The sequence below is a fragment of the Nannospalax galili genome, unplaced genomic scaffold (assembly GCF_000622305.1).
Source record: "Nannospalax galili isolate Female #2095 unplaced genomic scaffold, S.galili_v1.0 scaffold1282, whole genome shotgun sequence".
Classification (NCBI taxonomy): domain Eukaryota; kingdom Metazoa; phylum Chordata; class Mammalia; order Rodentia; family Spalacidae; genus Nannospalax; species Nannospalax galili.
In genome coordinates, this window is record NW_008348795.1 from 578,412 (window position 1) to 602,548 (window position 24,137).

General features: G+C 41.2%; 1 protein-coding gene across 1 annotated transcript in view; it reads left to right on the forward strand.

Moving 5' to 3' along the window:
• Positions 1-24,137, forward strand: part of Prag1 (PEAK1 related, kinase-activating pseudokinase 1) — a 58,912-nt gene that overhangs the window by 22,040 nt on the left and 12,735 nt on the right. Inside the window, exon 4 of the mRNA XM_008846059.3 lies at positions 17,410-17,567. Coding sequence (XP_008844281.1) covers positions 17,410-17,567 — 158 coding nt within the window. The remainder of the gene's footprint in view (positions 1-17,409; positions 17,568-24,137) is intronic.

Here is a 24,137-nt window from a genome sequence, read left to right on the forward strand (position 1 = left end):
ATCCTGAATCAGTCCCCTATGGATATGAGTGATGACTGTACGTACTATTTAGTGCTGTATTTATGAATGCTCAAGCCTCTTAGAAAATAGCCCAATGAACCAAGGAAACACAAAAGTAACAATGTAACACTGTGTCTGAGTTAGGGGGAGATTTTCTGAAAAGTGAAGGTAGGGCCTGGTGAATGCTAGGCAAGCATTCTGCTACTGCACTACATCCATGCTTTTTTGTTTTTTTTTGTTTTTTTTTTTTAATTTTGAGACAGGGTGTCACTAAGTTGTAAGCTGATATTGAACTTGTGATCCTTCTGCCTTAGCCCTGAAACTACTTGGGATTACAGACTTGCACCACCAAGCCCAGTTTAGCCCCAACCTCTAAACGAAAGCTGCTTTCTTAACCTCTTAAGTTTCTCTTTTTTAACTGTGGTAAGTTTTACTTAATGTAGAGTTTACCATCTTAACTATTTTTATAAATACAGCACTAAATAGTATGTACAGTCATCACTTCACATCCATAGGGGACTGATTCAGGATTACCCAAGGATACCCTGAATGTTCAAGCCTCTTGGAAAGTGGTCTGACATTTGCATATGATGTTTCATCTCCCAGCGACCTAAAATCCTCTCTAGATTTATTTAAATACTTCACACAATGTAAATGCTATGTGAATAGTTGCTGTGCCGAACTGTTTGGCGAATAATGGTATGAAACAAAGTCTGTGTGTATTCAGTACAGAAACTGTTTTTACTTTCAACCCTGACTCTGCAGATATGGAGCCTATGAGTAGAGAGAGCTGACTGTACATTCATGTGGTTGTACAGTCAGCCTCCAGAACTCTTTTCATCTTGCAAAACTGAAAACTTTGCCATTAAACAATGAGTCTCCATTTTTCCTTCCCCAGCTCTGTTAGCCATCATTCCATTTCCTGGCTCCAATTTCAGGATAGGAAAGTGCCAGATAGTTCCAAAGGTGGAGTCATGTGTCAGGTGTCTTTCTGTGACTGGCTGTTTCACTTAGCACAGCATCTTCAGGCTTCATCCATGTCATGCTGTTTGTCAGAATTTCCTTTTAAGGCTTAATATTCGGCCATGTGTGCCCCACACTTTGCCTGTCCATTCATCTGCTGATGACAGTCAGGTTGCTTCCATTCTTTTAGCTAATGTGAACAATGCTGCTGTGAGCATGGTCTTCAGTGCCTGCTTTCTATTCTTTTGAGTACATAGCCAGGAGTAGAGTTGTTGGATCATTTTGTATCTAACTAAAAGAATTTTTTGAGGAACTGCCATAGAGTTTCCCATAACTGGGTATCATTGTATTCCCACCAACTGTATAGAATGGTTCCAGTTTCTCTACATCGTTTCCAAAATGTATTTTGTGGGTTCATTGTTGTTTATTTGTTTTGTTTTTATGTAGTAACCATCCTAGTGGATTTCTAGTACTTCATTGTGGTTTTAATTTGCATTTCTCTAATGATTAATAAAGAAAAAAAATCCTTCCATGGGCTTACTGGCTGCTTGTAAATGTCTTTAGAGGAATGTCTATTTAAATCCTCCCATTTTCAAATTTTGTTATTACTTCTTTTCTGAGTTAGTTGTAGGAGTTTATATACATGAGATATTAATCCCTTATTAGAAGTAGAGTTTACAAATATATTCTTTCCAATCCCTGGACTGCCTTTTCACTATGCTTATTATGTCTACTGATGTATGAAACATTTTGTTTTTGATTCATGCACTTTATCATGTTTTTCTTTTGTTTGTGTTCTTGGTGTTATACCCAAGAAACCATTGCCAAGTGCAGTGTCAGGACAGTTTTCTCTTGTTTCCTTCTGACAGTTTAATTTTGTTAATTTAATTCTGTACTGGGTTAATTTTTATTAGGTTAGGGTCCAACTTTATTCTTTTACATGTGCATATCCAATTTTTCTAACACCATTGGTTGAAAAGACTGTCCTTTCTCCATTAAATGGTCTTGCCACCCTTGTTGAACATCATCTGAGCATATCTGAAAAGTTTGTTTCTGAGCTTTCTAGTGGACTCCTTTTGTCTATGTGCCTATCTTTATACCAGTTCCACAGATTTGATTACCATAGTTTTGTGATAAGATTCCAAATTATGAAATATTAGACTTCCAAATTGTTCTTCTTTGACCAGATTTTTTCAGCTACTCATAGTGCCTTGAGATTTCATATTAGGGATGAATTCTCCAGTTTCTGGGAAAAAATACCATTGGGATTTTGATGTGGATTACATTGACTCTGTAGATCATTTGGGGTAGAAGTGGTTTCTTGATATTATGCCTTTCAGTTCATGCACCTGGGATGGCTTTCCGTTCATTTGTATCTTCTTCAATTTAACCTTGTGTGTTTAAAAAAGATAATCCTGAATTCAGTGTGGTGGTGCACACTTACAATTCCAGCATTTCGGAAGCAAGAGGATGACAAGATTGAGGCCAGCACGGACCACATAGTGAGATCCTGCCTCACAAAACAAAACAAAACAAGAGAAATTTAAGACATACTCCAAATAGATTCTAAGTATACATGCATACTTGAGATTTAGCGATGAGATTAGAAGTGAGATCTTGGGAAAGTGTGGGATAAGAATAGGGATGGGATGAAAGGGAAAATTAAAATGCAGATCTTTGTCGGAATGTGTTGTCAGTTGAGGCACCTGGCTATTTTATCCTTTTAAGTGCAAACAAGAAGAGAATGTGAATCAGGGAGGGAGACCGCTTACCTGAGAGAGGTGAATATGGAAATTAGGATTCCTTAACAGTAGCATCAATTTTGGACCAGGTACAAACATTATCTAAGAACCAGAGATCTAGCATGAATTAACTGTGGCCCAGATGCATGTTTGTACGTATTTCTAGAGAAGCACTAGGCAGAGTCCAGGTGGCCAGTGTTTGGAGTAATCCAGACTGGGGAGATTTCAGCCAAGGCTGACTACAAGAAAATGGAATTATGTGTTGAGGAACTGATCTGGGAGTGTGAAGAGAGCCCTGGGAGTATGAAGAGAGCCCATGAGTATCTTATCCTTCCTGGATAGCAGGCTGGACAAGCATGAGGAGCAGGGAAGTAGCTCATCCCATCAGCTTTGTTCTAAGTAGCCTTTGAGCTCAGAGAGCAGAAATGGACTTTAGTATAAAAGCATGCTGATTTCTGGGCAGGAAAGATGGCCTACTGGTTAAGAGCATAGGCTGCTCTTGCAGAAGACCTGGGTTTGAGTCCCAGCACCTATATGACAGCTAACAACTGTCTGTAACTCTAGTATCAGGGGACTCCATTGCCCTCTTGTGACTTTCACGGACACTGCACAACACGGGTACACTTACATACATGCAGGCGATATGCTCATACACAGAAAAAAAATTTTAAATAAATTAAATAAAAAAACAAACCAGAAACAGGCCAGGCATGGTGGCGTACGCCTTTAATCCCAGCACTCGGGAGGCAGAGGCAGGCGGATCTCTGTGAGTTCAAGGCTAGCCTGGTCTACATAGTGAGTTCCAGGACAGCTGGGGCTACAGGGAGACCCTGTCTCAAAAAGACAAAAAAAAACCAAAAAAAAACCCAGAAACACACCAATTTCTCAAGATCAATAGTGGGCTCAGGTGCAAGATCTGGGAAATGGACTTGAAATATTTACTAATCAAGAATGGGAAAGTATGAATTCTGAAACTAGAGTCACACAAACTAATAGCCTAGGAACAAAAAGATTCCTATTGGAAGTAGGTGATCTCCATGGGTGGATTGATAGGAATAGGTAGATCAGGCCCATAACCACAGTGACTCACATGTTTCGTCAGCCACTGGAGGTGGCTGGTTCATGAGGAGGTGATATGAAGAGGGAAGACTTTGTCCTCGGAAGCCCAAGGTATTTAAGGAAGATTCTTTTTTAATAGAAGGTGGAATAATATAATATAAGGACTGTTCTTTTTCTAGATTTTCCTATAACAAAATAGATGATGGAACCAGGCAGCATGGTTAGCTGGGGGCTGGGTTAACTCCTGGGTTTGGGCCTATGCTCTAAATTATCCAGCTCTTGAACATATAGATTCAAAATGAGGTCTGGTTGATAGAAAAATCACCTCTTTCTGGTTATTTTGGAATAAAATGTCATCAGAGCAACAACTTAGTCATCTTTCTCCCTTGGGGCTCCTTAAAGTGTCATAATAAAAGTAAAGGTGGGGTGGGCATGGTGATGCACGCCTGTAGTTCCAGCACTTGGGAGGCAGAGGCAGGCAGATCTCTGTGAGTCAAGGCCAGCCTGGTCTACATAGTGAGTTCCAGGACAGCAGGGGCTATAGGGAGACCCTGTTTCAAAAAGACTAAAAAAAAAAAAAAAAAAAAAAAAAAAAAAAGCAAAAACAAAAAGTAAACATAAAGGTATGAAGTCTCTAGCCCTTCTGATTCAATGGTGACAGAGGATTTGCTTGATTTACCGGAGGTGGCTCTGTCACCTCTCTGTTATCTGTCGGTCCATCCATCTATCCGTTCATCACTTCATCTATTCTTCCATTTAGCTAGCACTTTCTATATGCGTGGTCCTATTTTAGCACCTTGTAAATATTAACTACAAAATCTTCCTAACATCCCTAAGAGACAAATATTGTTATCTTTACATTATACATGTGAAGCTGAAACACAGGGAAGCCAAGTGCCTTTTTCCAAGACAAGCCAGTAAGCACGGGAAGTCCCAGGGTTCATATTTTAACTACCACACAAATGGCCTTCCAGCATGACTGTGAAATCTGTCTAGGGGATTACACAGCTGGCTAAGTAGCTGTTCTTCCCAGAGGCTCTTGAGGGTCCTGCCTATTTGTAGGGCAGCTAATGGGAGGTGCCCTTCAGTGTCTTGCAGGTGCTTAGTCCTTAGCTTCCATTTACTACTCTGTTTTCTTCTCCTATTCCTAGCTGCCCGTCTTGTATGAACAGGTGAAGAGCTTCCTTCTGTCTTTCCAGGCTGTGGGCTAGGACATGAAGTTCAATTGTATTAGAGATGAAAGGGTGGTAGATGGGGCTTTGGGGTCTAGCGGCTGAGTTCTTCAGCACTCAGCATCTTCTCCTGGACTGCTCTGTCTCCATCTTCAACCTTCACTGAAACCTCCCCAGCCATCTGCTATCTCACTCCTGAACCCAGCAGCCACATACTTCTCTGGGAAAGTACACAACTGTGCACACTGGAGGAACCACAAGCACAAGACTCATTCTTGGAGACCTGAGTGATCAATCTGTAACAAATATTTGTGTCTTTTAGCACCAGAGTGTTTTGTTACATAGTCAGGGCAAATGCCTGAAAATTTCTGTTGACCAATCTTAAGTATTTTGGTCTCTGGCTAAAACCAGCTAGTATCATGTACACTGTATATGTATGTGCTTCTCTGGAAATATAGGTATGTTAGCCATCTTTCTGTCGCTGAATAATCCTTCAGAAGATTTGGAAGATGGTCAAGTATCCCTTTACTTTGGGCCTGAGGCACGCCAGATGTCATGTGGGAGTGTCTGACAGAAGAGGCCACTCACCTCCTGTCAACAGAGTCAGCATGAGGAAGGGGCTGTGGACGAATACACCCTTTTACACTATGACCCTTGAGACCTACTTCCTCACTAGGCCCCATCTACTAAAATTTCCACTACCTTTCAGTAATGTATCACAGAATGAACCCATCAGTGGATTGATTAATCCACTGAGATCAGAGCCCCCAGTCCAATCACTTCTCAAAAGCACCACCTCTGAACATGACTGTGTTGGGACCAAGTCTACAACATATGAGTCTGTGGGGGACAGTTCAGATCCAAAAGAATAACAACAGAAAAAACAAACTTAGTTTGACCAGTACCCTCACTCAGCAATCCACACAGAAGACTTGTGTGATCAAACATGTGGGGCTTTTGCCCACACACCAAGGAGATAGTTATTTATTAGAGAGTACAAGATGGGTGTCCTGAGTTCAGTTCTGTCCTGTCGCTGTTTCAGATTCCGTGGGTTATGGGTTAAGAAGTCCTTGGTTCCCCGCCCTCTTTCAGATGCTGGTTTCAAGCCCCGGTTGTGTTGACTATGCTTCTGACTAATCAGCTATTCACTGGGGCTCCCACAGTTCCTTCCTAGGGTTTGGTTAATTTGATAGCACTGCTCACAGAACTCAGGAAAGGGATACATTTACAGACTTATTATAAAAGATATCTCAAGGCATTCTGATGAACACTCAATAGGTCAAGGTACATAGTTGGGGTGTGGAGCTTCTGAGCCCTTTGTGGGGCACCACCTCAAGGAAACTGTATGTTCAGCTCTCCGGAAATTTTTAATCTTGTCCCTTGAATTTATAGAGGCTTCATGACGTAGACTTGATTGATTAAAGTGTTCCCCATTGCTGATTAATTTAACCTTCAGCCTCTCTCTACTCCCTGGAGCATGGGAACTGGGCCTGAAAACCCAAGCCTGCTAATTGTCCTGTAGTCTGGTCCTTCCTGTGACCATGTCCTACAACATCCATAGGTATAACTGGCCATCAGCCAGTTCATTAGCATACAAAAGGACACCATGTAGAGAGTCTTAGAATTTCAGTTGTATGCCAAGAAGACTGGGAGAGATCAAATATAAATTTTATGCATCACAGTTTCTCTCTCTTTGTTTGTTTGTTTGATGGGTCTCCCTAGTCCCAGCCTCCCTGGAACTCACTATGTAAAACTGGCTAGCCCTGATCTCATAGACATCTATCTGGCTCTGTCTCCAAAGTGCTGGGATTAAAGGTGTGAGCCACCACGCCTGGTGAATTTCTCTCTTTTTTTTTATTTTTATTTTATGTGTAGGTGTGTATTGACTACATGTAGGTAAGTGCACCCGTGTCTTGCAATGCCCACAGAAGACAGAAGAGGCTGTCAGATCTCCTGGAACTGAAATTATGGACAGTTGTTAGCTGCCATGTGGGTGCTGGGATTCGATCCCGGGTCTTCTGCAAGAACAGTCAGTGTTCTTAACCGCTGAGCCATCTCTCCAGTCCCAAGTTTCTCTCTTTTAAAATAATTAATGGCTTTATTTTCATTTTTATTTTATTTAATATATTTATTTTATTCTTAGTTTTAAATGGTTTCCACTAACTGCAAAATTGAACAAAAAGGGCTTTTAAGCTTGTAAAGCCCCAGCAGAATAGCATTCATTACATATGCAAATAAACAAGCCTGCATCCTGGGGACAGGAGAGTTCGTCTGATCGCCTATGAAACTGACTTTATGTATTTATACATGCAAATAAATCAGTGGGAAAAGGGATCCCAGAGCAGTTTGGTACTCTCAGGTTTTTGAGATGATACTTAAGCACTTGCAAAATAACTTTCTTAGAACATCTTTATCCAAAAGCACTGAAGATAAAACTGAGCATTAGAGCCTCAGCTACATAGAGCTTGAAGCTAGCCTGGGATACATGAGACCATGTCTCAAAAAAACAAAAGCAATGAAGACAGTAATTATTATTATTATTTTCAGTTTAGTTACCTGCCTTTCTAATTCCATATTCTCAAAAAAAGATTTCTCTCACTCTAAAATTTGTTGAAATGCAGATTTTTCAAGATTTGTATTTTGTAGAGGTGAGAAAGTTCCCCTCATTCAGTGAGAAATTGCTTAGTGTTCCTGCCTTTTTGCAAGTTTTGCCAGGCCAGTATAGTTCTTTCTTAAAGAAAACATTTATTCTCCGAGATCCTGCTGAAGTATTAAAATAGGCAGATAAACTTAATCAAGACATATTTAATAATTACTCTGTGTTCTAGCATGTCCTTTTTGTGACACAGCTCCACTACCAGCTTATAGTTTTAGGGTGAGTAAAAAGCTTATTTCACATGAAACTGTTAGAATAATTCAGCCAGGCTTATAATCAGATGCTCAGTGAAGTGATTCAGACTCACTTTAGTGTGAGTTCTAGAGGGAGATACCTGCCAGGGAAGACTGGAATGGTTTGCGAGGAATTTGTAGGTAAGTGAAACCAGTGTTCACCTGAGAGTGTGGAAGGCTTGAAGGGGAGAGGGGAGAAGTTCCTCTTGCCTGGACAGGGAGAGGAGAAGGAGAGGCTAGGCAATTTGGAGACAGAAGATGAACCTGCTTGGAACAAAGGAGAAGTGATAGTATGTTGACCAAAATGGTGTTCCTGTCTTCTTTTTTGAATGTGTGTGTGTGTGTGTGTGTGTGTGTGTGTGTGTGTGTGTGGGTAGTATGTTGACCAAAATGGTGTTCCTTTCTTCTTTTTTGAATGTGTGTGTGTGTGTGTGTGTGTGTGTGTGTGTGTGTTGTATGTACGTACTTAAATGGGTACGTACACATGTGAGGAGTGTGTGTACCTGTATGTATGTGTGTGCACATACGGAGGCCAGCAGTCAACAGTGGGAATCTTTCTCTATTGGTCCACTTTACTTTTTTGAGACAGTCTCTCACCAAACTTGGAGCTTACCCATTCAGCTAGCTAGTCTGGCTAGCAAGCTCCAAGATCCACTGGTCTCCATGACCACCCCTGCCCAGCACTGTGGTTACAGACTTATTATAGTCCCCTGAGTTTTCTCCCCCTGACAGGTTTTGTAATGTGTAGATAGTAGAAGAGAATATTTGAAATTGAGATTGTCAGAGAAAATCCATGATATGTGTTTCTGTTATATGGGAGTTGTAAAGTGATCCAATATGGTGGGCAAGGTAAAGTATTCCTATGGGCACTCTGTAGAACTCTTCAGTCAGCTGTCATGAGAGTAGAGTTCTAGAAAGAGTTTGAGTCAGGATGCTCCACCCCAAGATTACAAGACTTTCTGACGATGTGGCTTGAATTCTTGATAGAAGAGTTTGAAAAATGTTTCCTACAAGTTTGCAGGTTTGTGAAGCACAGGGATTGTGTCAGCCCCACTCACCATCACATCCTACAGTGGCTAACACAGCACTCAGCACAGAGCTGACCATCAGTATTTAATGTCAGAAATCCCAGGAATGGTACTGAGGATAAATGGTAGACCTCTTTACAATGAATATAGGCTTCTGAGAGACATTCAAAAGGGCTGTTCCTTTATCACCAAGCAAAATTGAGTCACTTAATGAATTTGACTCTAGAGCATGGCTAAGTACTGTAGAAAAAGCAGCAGGGAGAGATGTAATGTGTTTTAGAACCGACTTGAATTTCTTGTAATCTTGAAGCCAAATAAGACAATTGGTGTTTAAATGCGCAGGTCTGAGGCAGAGCTGTCCTTGCTTTCCTGTGCTTCTGCAGGAAGTACATTTTATAGAAAAGTCAGAGAGGAACTGAGGGGAGCGGAGAGCTGGGAGCTGGGGAATTCACTGCAGCTCGAGGAGGCACTCCGGGCTGCCTCTGGAGCTGGCCCCTCATCTCCAACATTGCTCCATGAGACTCTGAAGTCACCCGCTGGCCTGTCACGGGGCTTGTGAGGCCACCCTGATGAGGACAGCACTTCGGGCTGGAGTCTAGGATGGTAAGACCTTCCTTCCCATTCTTGCGTTGAGGCGCTAGCAGATTGTTCCGATCTGAAAGCTTTGCTTGACTTCCTCTGTGATTCTAAAACGTATTCAGAAGTGTTTTAGTTGTTTCTACTTCCAAAGCATTCATAATATTCTTTAAGAATTTCTTTTAGATCCTCTCCATGTTATCACTAAATTTAGTAATGAATATGATACATTCTAGCACTTAGTGGTGTGTTTGCTAAAATATAAGGAACTTGCCTTGAAATCCAACACGTATTATTTGCATTTTCAAATATTTAGTTCCAGAGACAGAAAGCTCTTTGCCAAATGTTTATCAGCTAAACCAAGTCAGTAATGAGAATGACAATTTGTGTCAGTCACACCGTCAGCTGTGCTCTCACCAGTGGGTTCCAGCAGCATGTGAAGCTGGAAATGGAGTCTCATGCTCTACACTGGGGCATGGTCTCTGTTAAGGGCCACAGAAAGAGCTCATTCTCAAGGCTTTAGGGGTATTTTTAGATGAGACTTGTTCCTATGAATGAGGAAGTCTGGCAGATGGCTCTTCCGGTTGGATTTTTCCCCCCAGCTTTCTCCCAGTGTAGTATGGAGTCTACGTTTGCAATACTTCACTCTCTAAGAACATTGCAGGGAAAAACCATTCTACAAGCAGCAGAGAGCAGCTACAGCACTGAGTCGTAGAAGGATGCTGTGCCACCGCACTGTATTTCACACAGCTCTCCTCTCACCCTGCACATAATCAGTAGGTGGTGGAAAGGAAGTCCGAGTGAGAGCAAGTTGTGTGTCACAGGACAGAGCAGACATGTCTGGGGTCCATATGAATGCTATTTCCCAGCCAAAGAGAAAAGACTAGAGTAGGTGGGTTTTGCCACTGAAGTTACTATCTTTTTAAATTTTTTAAAATTTATTTATATTTGGATTTTTTATTTTAAATTTTTATTAAAGTTTTGTGTATTTCATATAGAACATCTTTAATCATCTTTATATCTCCTTCCCCATTGGCACCCTCCCATAGCCCCCCTTACTTTCTTAAATGATATGATGATACCAGATTTTCATTTTATAGACGGTTTGCACCAGTTGTATGAAAAACAAGTCAAATTATTGCTGTAAGGGAAATGTGCCATTTAGAAAATGAGTCCAGTCTTGTTAGGTGTACTCTGTTGTCATTTGGCCGTACATCTGACAGAACATCCCACTGATACTCAGAAAGGTCACCTTTGGGATATTAAACCTTTTTCAGATTCTTATGAAGATCCTTGCACTAGACTAAAGAATCAACACATCTTGATTTACAAGTCCCGGCTTTTGATGACAAGCTTGCCTTTCATTTCTTGATTTGATGTGGTTTGGCTCATTACCTCATTAAAGTGGCAATCCTCACAGAGAGCAGATGGCCCAGGTTTCCAGGATGGAAGTGTACTGTTTGTGTGAGTGATCACTCCTGAGATTTGCTGCTTGTTTTGTATTTCAACATTCTGAGGATGAAACCCAGAGCCTCACACACTGAGCTACACCCTGGCCTTCCTAATACTTTACTGTGTATTAGAAAACATGTGCCCATCTATACTGAGCACTCCCAAGGCCCCTTGAATTTTAGTTGCCTGTGGGAAACTGAACTTCTTGAGCTCTGCCGGCATGGAAGCAGCAATCTGATCTTCACAAACCACAGATTCTACCTGTGGCTTGGACACTAAAATTTATGCGAGTCTCCTGTTGAGCACTTACTGGCCTTCCTGCATGTGCATTCACTGAGAATTCATCCTGTAATCACAGATGTAAACCATTGTGCTCTGTGTCCACTTGGTGAGATTTCAATGTGGTGACTTCTTCCATATATGGACTAATTAGTCAGAAGGACTAAACTCCAATGTCTCAAACAAGCTGAATCTGAAAAGCAACTTCTTCCATCCATAGACTCTCCTGAGGTGGAACCAATTCTAATTGAGCCTGAGGTTCCTGCAGGGAGCCTGATGGATGACATACCTCCAGGCTATACTAAGTCCCTTCCTTTTCACAGGCATGACAAGAGGCCATTCTTGGGCTCATTCAGACTGGCTTTTTTTTCCCTAGGAAAAGTACTCATTTTCCATATATCAAATATTTCAAGCATATAATGAAGTGTTAGGTTTTTTTCCAAATACTAACATTTTGCCATTGTTTTCTAATTTTTGTTTGCTTTGTTTACTTGTGTGGTGTTGGGGTGGAATCCAAGACCTGGACCATGCTAAGCACATGCTCCACCACTGACCTGTACCCAGAGTTCTAGGTTTATTTTTAGTGAACTATTTCTGTTCCCATGGAAGGTCCTCCCTATCCAATTATCACTTTGGTTTTCTATTGCTACCCAGGGTGATTACTGTCTTAGAATGACAAGCATCATGTGCATTTTATTATGTGAGCTTCAAAAATACATGTATTTTTATGTGTATTAAATGTGTTTGTGCCCCAAATGTGATGGCACACACCTTTAATTCCAGTACTTAAGAGGCAGAGGCAGGTGGATCTCTGAGTTACAGAACAGCCTCAGCTATACTTTAAGTTTTGTTTGGTTTTTGTTTTTTATTGTCACATAATCAAATTCACTTTTTTACTTTAAATTTCTAAATATATTTTATTTATTTCTTTATTTTTGGTCTTTTTGAAACAGGTGTCACTGAAGCCCCAGCTGACCTGGCACTTGCTATGTAGACCAGGCTGGCGTCTATCTCACAGAGATCTGCCTGCCTCTGCCTCCCTGAGGAGTGCTGGGACTAGAGACATGTGCCACCATATCTGGCAAATTTTTGTTTTTTTATTTTTTTATTTTTTAACCTGTGAGTGAGTGTGTGTGTGTGTGTGTGTGTTTGTGTGCGCGCGCACACACACACACATGCATGCATGCAAGCACACACATGTAGGTGTTCTCTGAGGCCAAGTAGGGGGGCATTGGATCCCCTGGAACTATAGTTATAGGTGGTTGTGAGCTACCCAATGTGGGTGATGAGAACCAAATTCTGGAAGAGCAACAAACACCCTTAATGACTGAGTCATATCTCCAGCCCCTAGTTCACTTGTTTTTGACAGCTATATTCTATTCCATTGTAAGACTGTGTCTGTTTATCTGTTCCTTTATTGATGGACAGCTGACTATTTTACAATGGGATTTTTCTGTATGTGTGTGAACATTTTTGTCCATGTATGGGAGTTTCTCTAGATTTACACTATACAGGAAAGTAGCCACTGTCTTAGAGTGTAGTTAGCATTTTCATTGTATTGGAAATATAAAATACATGTCATATTTTGAAGACAGAATGAAGAAAAATGTAAACCAGCTCATTAACATTTTTATATTCACCGGGCATGGTGCTGGCCTGCGTATAACTCACAATTGGGAAGCTAAGGCAGGAAGAGTGCCAAGAGGTTGAGCCAACATGGGTTATATAACTAGTACCAGGCCAACCAGGGCTGCATCATAAGACTATGTATCTCAAAAAAAATTATATTGATTATATATTGAGATTACAGTCTTATATATATGTTAATAGTCATTACTAAAATTGCTAGCACTAATTTTTTTATATTTTCTACTGGACTTGGCTCTTCTGGAACAGGAGTCAGTAACAGTTACCTACAGACCAGCCACCTGGCTTTATAAATGAAGTTTTATTGGAAAACATGCACATTCATTTTAAATTTCTGTGGGTGCCTTCCTACCACCTCAGGAGAGGTAAGGAGCTGCAGTACAGTCTATGCAGCCAGTGAGCTTCCAACACTTAACTGTCTTGCTGTTCAAGGAAGAGTGTTTGTTGATCCCTATTATAGAACAGCTTTTAAAAGACCATGGTCCAAGTATGAAATAGTTAATAAACATATGCCCCAAACAGAAGTTCCACAAAATAAAATTTTACAGCTCCTTACTTACTATACATATTTTCATGTTTTCTGGTTATTTCTACTTTGCTGAAATGAACTATTGGAATGACTTAGCCTTCCATTTTTAATAATTTTACTCAAGGATAAATAGGATAAATGCAGTCTCTGGGTTATAAGAACATGTCTCTCGGGACTCATTAATTTTCAGGATTCCTTAACATTGTTTTGTTGTTGATAGTGGTGAGTGTGTGGGGGGGGCACAAACAGTGCAAGCAAGTTCCTGTTTTCCTATGTCTTTAACAATACTTGTTATTGCCAATGACTTGCTTGGTGAAATGAGACCTTGTTTCATTCAGTAAGCCTGGTCATTTTTTCCTGTATTGAGTGGCTTCCTGTGTGTTTTCTTCTGTGAGTTGCCAATTCATTTCCCTTGTCTTTAATTTTTTTTACATTTATATGCTTATTTTGTGTGTTGGGGGATGCACGAGTGCCACAACATACGTGTGGTCAGAAGTCAACTTGTAAGCATCTGTTCTTATCTGTTCTTTCTTTCCACTGTGTGGGTTCCAGGAATCCAACCCAGGTGCTCAGGCTTGGAGGCACATGCCTTTACCTACTGAGCTACCTGTGACCCTCTTTGCCTTTTGTGTAATTCTTATGCTCATAAGTGTTCTTTTGATATTCTGACACCAATTTTTATTGAGTATGCGTGTTGCAGATATGCGACTTGTCTGCCCAGGGTTCACTTATTTATTTTCTGTATCATGCCTTTTATCACCCAGAAGTTTGAAGTTTTAAAGTATTGAAAATTGGGGCTGGAGAGATGGCTCAGCAGTTAAGAGCACTGGCTGCTCTTGCAGAGGACCTGGGTTCAATTCCTAGCACCTACATGGCAACTAACAACTGTCCATAACTCCTGGTCCATGGCAGTCCAGTGCCCTCTTCTGACCTCCGTAAGGTGCACTTACATACATGCAGGCAATACACTCATACACAGAAAATTAAAATATATTTTAGAGTACTGAAAATTATCAAACTTTTTTTAATGGAAAACATACATTTTATTTTATTATGTTTTTATATTTATATTTATTTTTTATTTTTTTTGTACATTTCATACAGAACATCCCAAACAATCTTATTCATCTTTATACCCTCATCCCAAATGGCACCCTCCCATAGCCTCCACCCCCCCCCATTGGAGCCCATATACTCTATCATCTTTGTAAATTATCTAACTTTTTATCTATATTTATTTTTCTTTTCCTGTTTTATTAAACCATACTTTCCTACCCAAAGTCAGAAACATTTTTCTTTGACTATTTTCTGTTAATGGATTTTAATTTCTTCATTTTTTTTCTACCCCAAATTCCTGTTTGTTTACGGTCTGAGATATAGTGCTGCTCTTCCTGTGTCTATTAGAAGTAGCTGCCGTGAGGACTGAGGACTGTCTCACCATCAGTGCATGCTATGTTTGTCACTTAGCGAGTTCCCACACCCACAGGCCGGTTTCTTAGCTCGCTGGCCTCATGTCTCTGTCCTGTGATTATCAGAGCTTCACTTTTACTGATGTCACACACTGCAGCCAGGCCTCAGTGGCTTTACAAAAAGTTCCGGTGACCTTTCAGGGATCACGTAAACCTTATAAAACAGCATCACATAACTGAAAAAGAGAAAATATTATTTATTTTGGACTTCTAATTTAACCTTTATACAAAGACAAAAGAGAGAAATTATAGGCTAATCTCTACATGACTATAAATATAAGAGCTCTAAGTTATGTATTAGTGAAATTTGGCAATGGGTGACTAGAGAAGTTCAGTAAAGGGTGTGTGCTAGCTTGCTTCAAGAAAAGGTAGTAGTGGGGTTGCATACTTGAGGAACCACATTAAAAAAAAAACAGCCAAGTATGGTAGCACCTGCTTATAATTCCAACACTAGGGAGACAGACACAGGCACGTTCCTGGGTCTCTTTTTATTTGTCAAGCCCTAGGTCAGTGAGTGACCCTGTCCCCGCCCCCCCCCCAAAAAAAGAATAGAAAAGGAAGAAAAGTTATTAGTAACACCATATAGTACCCCACTCATGTGTAGTCTTTTTTACATTTTAGTTATCAATTTAAATTTAATTTAAATTGAAAAAGTGGAGGCTGGAGAGATGGCTCAGCAGTTAAGAGCAATGGCTGTTCTTGCAGAGGGCTGGGGTTCAATTCCTAGCACCCACATGGAGGCTAACAACCATCCATAACTCCAGTTCCAGGGGATCTGAAGCCCTCTCTGACCTCTATGGGCATTTCACGGTTTACCTATCTACATGCAGGCTATATACTCATACACATAAAATAAAAATAATAAATGAAATATTTAAAATTTTAATAATTAGAAGTGATTTTAAAAGATAAAACTCCTGAAAAATTATAAACAAACTTTCTCCAAAGTGATGAGAAGTATCTGCCAAACTAAATGTGACTTACACCCATAAGTACCAGTGCCTGGGAGACTGGGGCGGGAGGTTCACAAATTCAAGACCAGCCAGGACTATACTGTACAACCCTATCTCAAAAATAAATAGATAAGAAAGTAAATTAAAAGCTTCTACCAGAACCAACAACAAACATGTGCTTTGTCCTAAGAGTCCTTGGTCCTGCTCCGGTGTTGGGATCCCTTTGCATGTAGCACCAAGAATTCCCCTTTCTTTCAAATTTGGCGTGTGTGTGTGTGTGTGTGTGTGTGTGTGTGTGTGTGTGTTTGCATGTTCACACATAAGCATATTTGTCAGTCTCTTACTTTTGTTTATTTGTACACATCTTATCAAATGTTTCCTCCATATGTGAAGTGGGCACTGTGCCAGCTCAGGAGGCAGGATGCAGGAGCTTCTCTCTTGGTGATTTCCTGTGTGTGTGTGTGTGTGTGTGTGTGTGTGGTGTGCATGTATATGGCAGTTTGTGGGTGAATGTGCCCATGTGCTCACTCATACAGAGATCTGAAGAAGTCGGGTATCTTCCTCTATCACTCTCCGTCTTATTCCTGAGACAGGGTTTCTCACTGAACTAGAAGCTCCGTTAGCTAGTCTGGCCAACTAGATACTCCCAGGGTCCCCCCATCTCTGCCTCCCAGGGTCCCCCTATCTCTGCCTCCAGCAGCCATGGCAGGCTTTTTACATGGCTGATGAGGATTTGAACTCTGGTCCTCATGCTTGCATAGCAAGCATATAACAGAACAGAGATGCCATCCAGAAGCATCAGTTGAGACAAATGGGGATTAGCAGCAGCAGGCAAAGAGCTGGACTGATCACCAGATGTCTCATTTCAGCTTGAAAATGTCAGGCTAGAAGTGAATGTTCAGTTGTTAGAAAGGGGGAAGGAGAGATCAGTTAGAAAGCTGAACACTCACTCTACCAAATACTGGAGCTGCTTCTTCTGAGGCAAGGACTCTATCCTTAAAGTCAGTATTCAGGTCTCTGATATGTTGGTAATGCTTATCTAAGCTATACAACAAAAGATTTCATAGGCAGTCAAAGGACAGTTTAGGTTTAAGGGTGAATTTGGTTCTCTTTAAGCACTTCACTGGAAGTCTGGTTAAATTTTAAATAAACTTTTCTTTAGTTCCAAGTAACAATTAAGACCCTCCAAAGCCAGGGCAGTAGAGTGCCAGGCAAAAAAGACACCTCATGGTTTTAGCCCTAGTTTGACAGTCACCTCAGATCTTGCGAAAACCACCCTGTCTGTACAGATCTCCATACAGTCTCTGTGCATTTCTATAGAGCAGACGGGATGATGCTGTTTCTTATTCTTTTTAGCCATGTTTCCCAGGATATAACAGATGGCATAAATGGCAGATGGGGTCCGATATGAAGGCAGCGTGCTCTCCCAAGGCAGAATTTTAGTGTTTGTCGGAATTAATGACTTTTCTCCTAGCCCTCTTTCCATTCATGTGCATGAGATTTCAGAAGAACCGGTTCTCACTTCCCCAAATCATTTTTGGAACTTGCTGGCATTGGCTAGGCTTCAAGAGCATGGGAGGTTCATAACCTATTATCTGGGTCTTTCAATGGAAACCAACTGAATCACTTTCATTGTTTGTTCCTTTTCCAGGCACCTGCTAAAAATGAACAAAAGCAGCTCTGATTTGGAAAAAGTGAGCCAGAGCTCTGCAGAGAGCCTCAGCCCATCCTTCAGAGGGGTCCATGTCAGCTTCACCACAGGTTCCACGGACAGCCTAGCATCAGACTCCAGGACCTGCAGCGATGGAGGTAACAGACCGGTCTGTGACAGACAGGCTTGCATTCTCTGGCATCTGCAAACCCGGCCTGGATTGAGTGCCAGGATTTGGAAGGGCCAAGCAGGCCTTCAGGCCAGGTCCTGCTTTGTTCATGAAGGCGAACAAGGAGTAGGGGAAGTTCATTCCCTCATGAATATATGACAGTCTCCCTCATTATAGCCCCCTCTGTAATTATTAGTACACAGGCTTGGTGACAGGATACCAGGAGGTTGCAGTCAAAGGCATGTTGAGGGTTGAAGAAGTGGTTCTCTTGGTAGTGCTTGCTGGGCAAGCATGAGGACCTGAGTACAGACCCCTGGCACATGGTGCTGGGGAGGCAAAAACAGGATGATCCCTGGGGCTTGCTGGTCAGCCAGTCTAACCTAATGGGTGAGTTCCAGCTTCATTAAGAGACCCTGTCTCAAAAAATGTGGTGAAGTAACTGAGAAAGACATCCAATATCAGCCTCTGGCCTACACATAAACACTACCCCTGTACACACACACACACACACACACACACACACACACACACCACATGTTGAAAGGCTCCTGATTCCTTGAGTAACAAGTCATATATAGTTCTATATATAGTTCTTCTTCGTATCCTCAGGACTCTGGAGCCTCAGGATCTCTCCCTCATTTACATGTACACATATGCATGCATACATGAATATCCATGGACACAGCAGATGTTTACATAAATATTTGTTAATTAAAGTGAGAAGACTTTATAAAGTCACTGTATACTCACGGCTGTATTAACACCTAAGGTTTAATGTGTGGGCACATTTCTGAAGAAGAGCTGGTTTGCAATGTGGTTGTAGATTGGATGGTAGTAGTAGTTACAGCCGCTCACCCTTTGAGCATGCTCTGGTGTGTCCTAGACCTGCCTGAGCATGTATGGGTTACTCCTTTTATAGTGTGACTTCCTTGTTCTTTTGGAAGCACTTTTCCTTGAGGCAGTTTGGGGATAGAGGATTCTGTGGTATATCTGCGGTCAGCAAACATGAATTTTAAGTGGTTCTAATGGGAAAACTTTGATAGCTCTCACTTAAAAACAGGAAATATCTTCATCTTGATTTGGTGGAAACCAAGCAAAGAAAGGCTTTTCTTACTCTGCAGCTTTTTCAGACTCCTATCTGCTTCCTTTTCCCATCCTATTGTGCAAAACTTCAACGAGGCAGATTATTCTCTGAAAGCCTGGGCATCTGAGCCATGACCCTCATGCTGTCCATCTTTGATCCACACTCCTGAGGACCATGACCAGTTAACAAGAGGGAGACCTACTATGGGCCCCTCCCTCAGCCACTAGCCAGCTGGTACTGTGAGAACTGAACTGGACTGAATTGTGTCACTGGTTTGCTTCACAGTAAAGCGTGATGTCTGTTCTTGGAACTGCAAAAGAAAAGATTAAAACACATGAGTGCCACTTGAGTAGATGGACTAATACAGGAAATGAAGGTGCCTGGAACAAAAGGTCTAAAAACTTCTAGAATAAGTGCCAAGGAAGGGTTTAAGAAGGGTTTTTAGGAAGATGGGACTGCAGCTCCTGTCTGTCATGTTGTTGGAATTGAGGAAATGGGGAGTAAAGAACAGCTGGCTTTCCAGTGTTTGGAAACGGTAAGAAAAGCCAAAAGTACAGGGGAGCAGTCAGTGGGGAAAGGCCTGATGTGCTGCTGTGGGTGAAGGGCAATGGATGTGGGCTTGGTGGGAAGCTGGGCTGCAATGGTGCAGGACTCTCAGAGCCTGCCTGCAAAAGTAGGACACAGGGAGCCACCTAAGGATTGTGAGGACAGTGGTGCTACATAATGAAGGCATTTTCTCATGTTACTTTCTGAATATCATGAATCAAAATGAATTTATTCTCACGGTTATTTCTTTATCACAAGACAGTTATTCAATGGAAAAGTACCTCAAAATGTAGGTACCTACATCAACATGAATATTACCCCCAGGAGCAGACTAGACTATTTCTATCTCCCTACGCACTGGTCTTTGATGTGGGTCTGTATCAGAACTAAGTCTTGAAACTGGCAAAACCAATGATAGTCTCTGTGTCTCTGTCCATCCCCCCTTTCTCTCTCTCTCTCATTAATCTAGTGAATATAAGAGCCTCTGATCATGTCATGTCATGTGTGAAATCCTTCATTCAGCTGTCCACAGTTATCCTTCAGGCCAATTCCTTACCTACTTTTCTCTTACAACTGAAGCACTTACACATCTCTACTTTCGTTGTTTGGCACTGGTTCGGAAACTGAGGCTGTGAATCAGAACACTCTCTTGACCCCTCTGATGTTATGTGGAAAGTCAAAAGAAGCCACTAGATAACACTTTTATTTGCCAATAAGAACTCACTAATGAAAGTGATGCACCTTGCTTTGTATCTAAGGTATGACCTGAGTTGAAGAAAAAGTCATTTCAGAGCCTATCACAATAGTAGTTTCTGTAAAGTTGTTGGAAATTTACCAGGGTTAGTGGCTGAAGCTAGTGATGGCTGTTCAGGTTTAGTAGCAAATGAAACTTTTAAACTTTATAAGAACATAATTGAAATCCTTAACTTTGTTACATTTTTCAGACAGGAGTTTGTCTAAATTTTATGGTAATAATGACATTTCTCTATCATTGTGAATTTTGCCTCTTTATATGAGAATCAGATTTCATAGCCCTCCTGGTACATCTATTAGGACGTTTGTCTGTAGCGACAATTTGTTGAGCAAAGAGTCAACTAAATGGAAGGACATAGCTATCTTAGCAGTTGTTTCATTTGAGCTTGGTTCAAAAAGGTCAAAATGCAGTTAGGTTTGGTCTGAAACAGCTGCCAGGGGAAGGTTATCTGTGCTGAACACATGGGTGGTCATGAGCAGGAAGTCCTCAGCTAGCAGTCAGCAGAAGACCCTTGCATTTTAAGTAACTACTTTTAAAATAAACAAACCTGAAGCTGGATATGGTGTCTAGCACTTGGGGGTGGAGACAGGAGTATCAGGAGTTCAAGGTCATCCTCAGCTACACAGTAATTCCAGGTCAGCCTGTTTTATATATGATGCTGTCTGAAGCAAGAACAAAACCAAATACCCAATAAATAAACACACTGACCTAATGTCCTACGAAGATCGTTTCCCTCTTTGATTTAGTTGAGTAATTTGACAAACATCTATGCATGCCAAGAGCAGAGATTTGAATTCTGTTTAACAGAGGCCACTGGCATCAGCACCAGAGAAGAGTTCTAACCATGTGGTGAACAGTGGAGTCTCACCAGGAAACGTGAGCTGCTTTTATTTTTATAGCTAGCAAACCAGAACTAGAGGAAGGCAACTAAATATTGTGGCAGTAGTCAGCTTGCTTTTCTCAACAATGATACTGATACATTTTAAAATATATATATGTATTTGTACATGGGTGTGTATTTATATGTACCCACTCTGTCATTGGTTTGATAGATGTTTGTGGTAGACTGTATGTGGGTACAGTTTCACGTGCTGAAGTTCCATCAGTGAAAAGAACTGCCCAGTCCTTTCCTTCACAGAACAAGTAGCTAGTTTGGCACATGCAGTAAATGCTATGAGAAAGATCCAGCCAGAAAGGGGGCAGGGAAGGGTGGGAATGCCTGTCAAGGAGAAAGACAGGAAGTCCACAAAGATTAGGCTGCAGTCGGAGAGCGTGACAGCCTGACCTTCACCGAATACTTTTTCCCTCTCGGGCTGCCACCTCCCTCCAGCTCTGCAAAGAAGAAATCCTATTAAAAAAAAAAAAAATCAAAAAGGCACAGCTCTCTACTCAAATACAGTATAGACTCTATAGGCTCAGTTGGATATATTACACAGGTAATTTGCCCTATCAGTCTGTACCCTAGTCCCGTAAGAAAATAAACAGCTATTCATTCTGTTCTGGGAGATCTGTTACTAAAGGATGAAGGTATATCCCAGAGGAAAATACTCATTTTTAAGGTTTTCCACATCCTGTATTGCCATGTCAGCAAAGAAACTTCATCTTAAACTGCTCTCTTTAAACAGAGCTTTAAGCCATATATTACTTCATTGTTACTATACAATTACTATATTACTTTCTGCATTAAATAATGCAGAAAGAGGCTGGACTCATGGGTCAGCAGTTAAGAGCACTGACTGCTCTTCCAGAGGCCCAGAGTTCAATCCCCAGCACCCACATGGCAGCTCACAATTATCTGTAACTCCACTTTCAGGGGGACCCTACACCCTCTTCTGGCATGTGTGCATACTGCACACACATGGTGTATTTACATACATGCAGGCAGTAAAACACATAAAATAAGAATAAATAAATCTTTTTTTATTACTTATAATTTTTATGTGTTCGTGTATATTGCTTGCATGTAGGTAAGTACACCTATGTCACGCAATGCCCGCAGAGGACAGAAGAGGCTGTTGGATCCCCTGGAGTTATGGACAGTTGTTAGCTGCCATGTGGGTGCTGGGATTCAAATCCTGGTCTTCTGCAAGAACAGCCAGTGTTCTGAACTGCTGAGCCATCTCTCCAGTCCCTAAATAAGTCTTTTAAAAAAAATGTACATGGGGGGCAGTGCCGGAGAGGTGGCTCAGCAGATAAGAACACTGACTGTTCGACACGGGTGCACTTACCTACATGCAGGCAATACATGCATACACATAAAATAAAAATAATAAAATATTTTTTAAAAATATAGATAGGTATGAAATGAGGTCACTGTCCTGATACCCCACCCCAGCACCTACTGGAACTTTGAACACTTTTTCCTATGTCATCTCAGAAATGTTTATTAAATTCTCAAATGTCATAAAATTCAGTGGTATACATTTTTATACCTATTTGAAGTCTTCCAGGTCATAACCTGTAGGTCTACCTCAGTTTTTAAGATTGCTGCATATTTTTTCATTGCATGAATCCGTGAAACCAATCTCTTACCAATACATGGTTAGGTCATTTCTTTACAAAACTAAAGTACAATACAGAGACATACATTGGTGAGATTTGGTGAGCATATCTGTAAGATAAATTCTCAGAAGAAATAGAATTGTTACATCAAAATTTGGATGAATTTCAAGTAATTCTTACCAAATTGTTCTCTAAAAAATGTCAGTTTACCTTTCTGTCAGTGGCATATGAAAAAGTGTTTTGAATGAAGTTTTAATTTAACTACTTTGGAAGAAAACCCTTACTGATTGTGTTATAGCAAGAGATTGAAAGACCCCAGTTCTAGAGCCCCCGCTTGACTGCAGGCTGGCAGAGAAGACATCAGGGGCTGTTTTCCAAACAGAGACTGGCTTGTCTCCCTTATAAATGAAGCACATTCTCCCCTTGATTGCTGCTTCTCGGGATGATCAAGTGGTCTGGAGAGATTCCACAAATACCACATTTTCCTTACAGCTGTAAAATACTACTAATATACTTCCAGCTTCAGACCACATCTATCTTCTTGAAAAAGCAGAGCATTCCCTTTTTTATTTATTTTCCATGTACTATTAAGCCTGTTCAGACTGTGAAAGCAAATGAGAAATTGCACAATTTTCCTTTAGAGGAAAAAGTTGCTTGTGAAACTGGACTGTCTCGTGGCTCCTACCCTTCTCATGGGTTGGCAGAAACTTGCAAGGCTGCCACTTCCTGTGTGACAGTAGCAAGGTACCTACACAGGTGACTTGGCTATAGCTACCTCAGCTTTAATGAGGGCATCAAACTGGGCCCCAGGGCCTGGGAAAAGTTTTCTCCATCTGATTTGTTCCTAATGCCTTTCACATAGTAGTTGTTCAATAAATACTGATAAGTAGACAAATCTATGAAAACATTTGCTCTGGAACATTCTATTGTCACTTCAGTGTCAATCCATAGAATATTCCAAATATTTCACACAAACAATTCACTTTGTGTTATATTATGCAAAATTGGGTAGTCATCTGACACAAAAGTGCAGCTCTTGGGGAGCCTCTGTAGGGACTTTGCCTTCTGCCTCCACGCTTACTCTGACCTGACTGCTGGCAGAGCCCTGCATGGAAAAGCTGAACCATGCCTACTTACATGGCTCAAAAGAGGGCTGACCACTTCCTCTGTAGGCCCGCTCACATTTGGCTTAGAGACAATGAAGGTACCTATTAAAACCCAGCAAGAAGAGACATAAGGTAGCCCTAACAGTACCACATTTAAACTTTTGCCCTCTTTTCTGCACAGGGGCTAACCTCTGTGCTGCTTTCTCCTTTGCTTTCTAAATATAAAGATACCAACTAATATACATCTTCATTAAGCTTTGTACAGGCCACCCACTGTGCCCCAGGTGATGAGTGTTTTCCACTAGAAGTGCTTTATCTTTTCAGCAGCACAGCACGATAGGAATCACTATAGGTGATCATCTCTAACTGGGTGCTTTACATGCAGAACTGGAAAACATGAAAAACTTGGGAACTGGTTTTGGAACCAACCCTGTCCCACTTGACATGCAAAATTATTCATCTGGGAATGTAGCACCATGAGAGAGTGATCACCTAAGACTTAGATTCTATCCCCAGCACTCCAAACACACACACACACACACACACACACACACACACACACACACA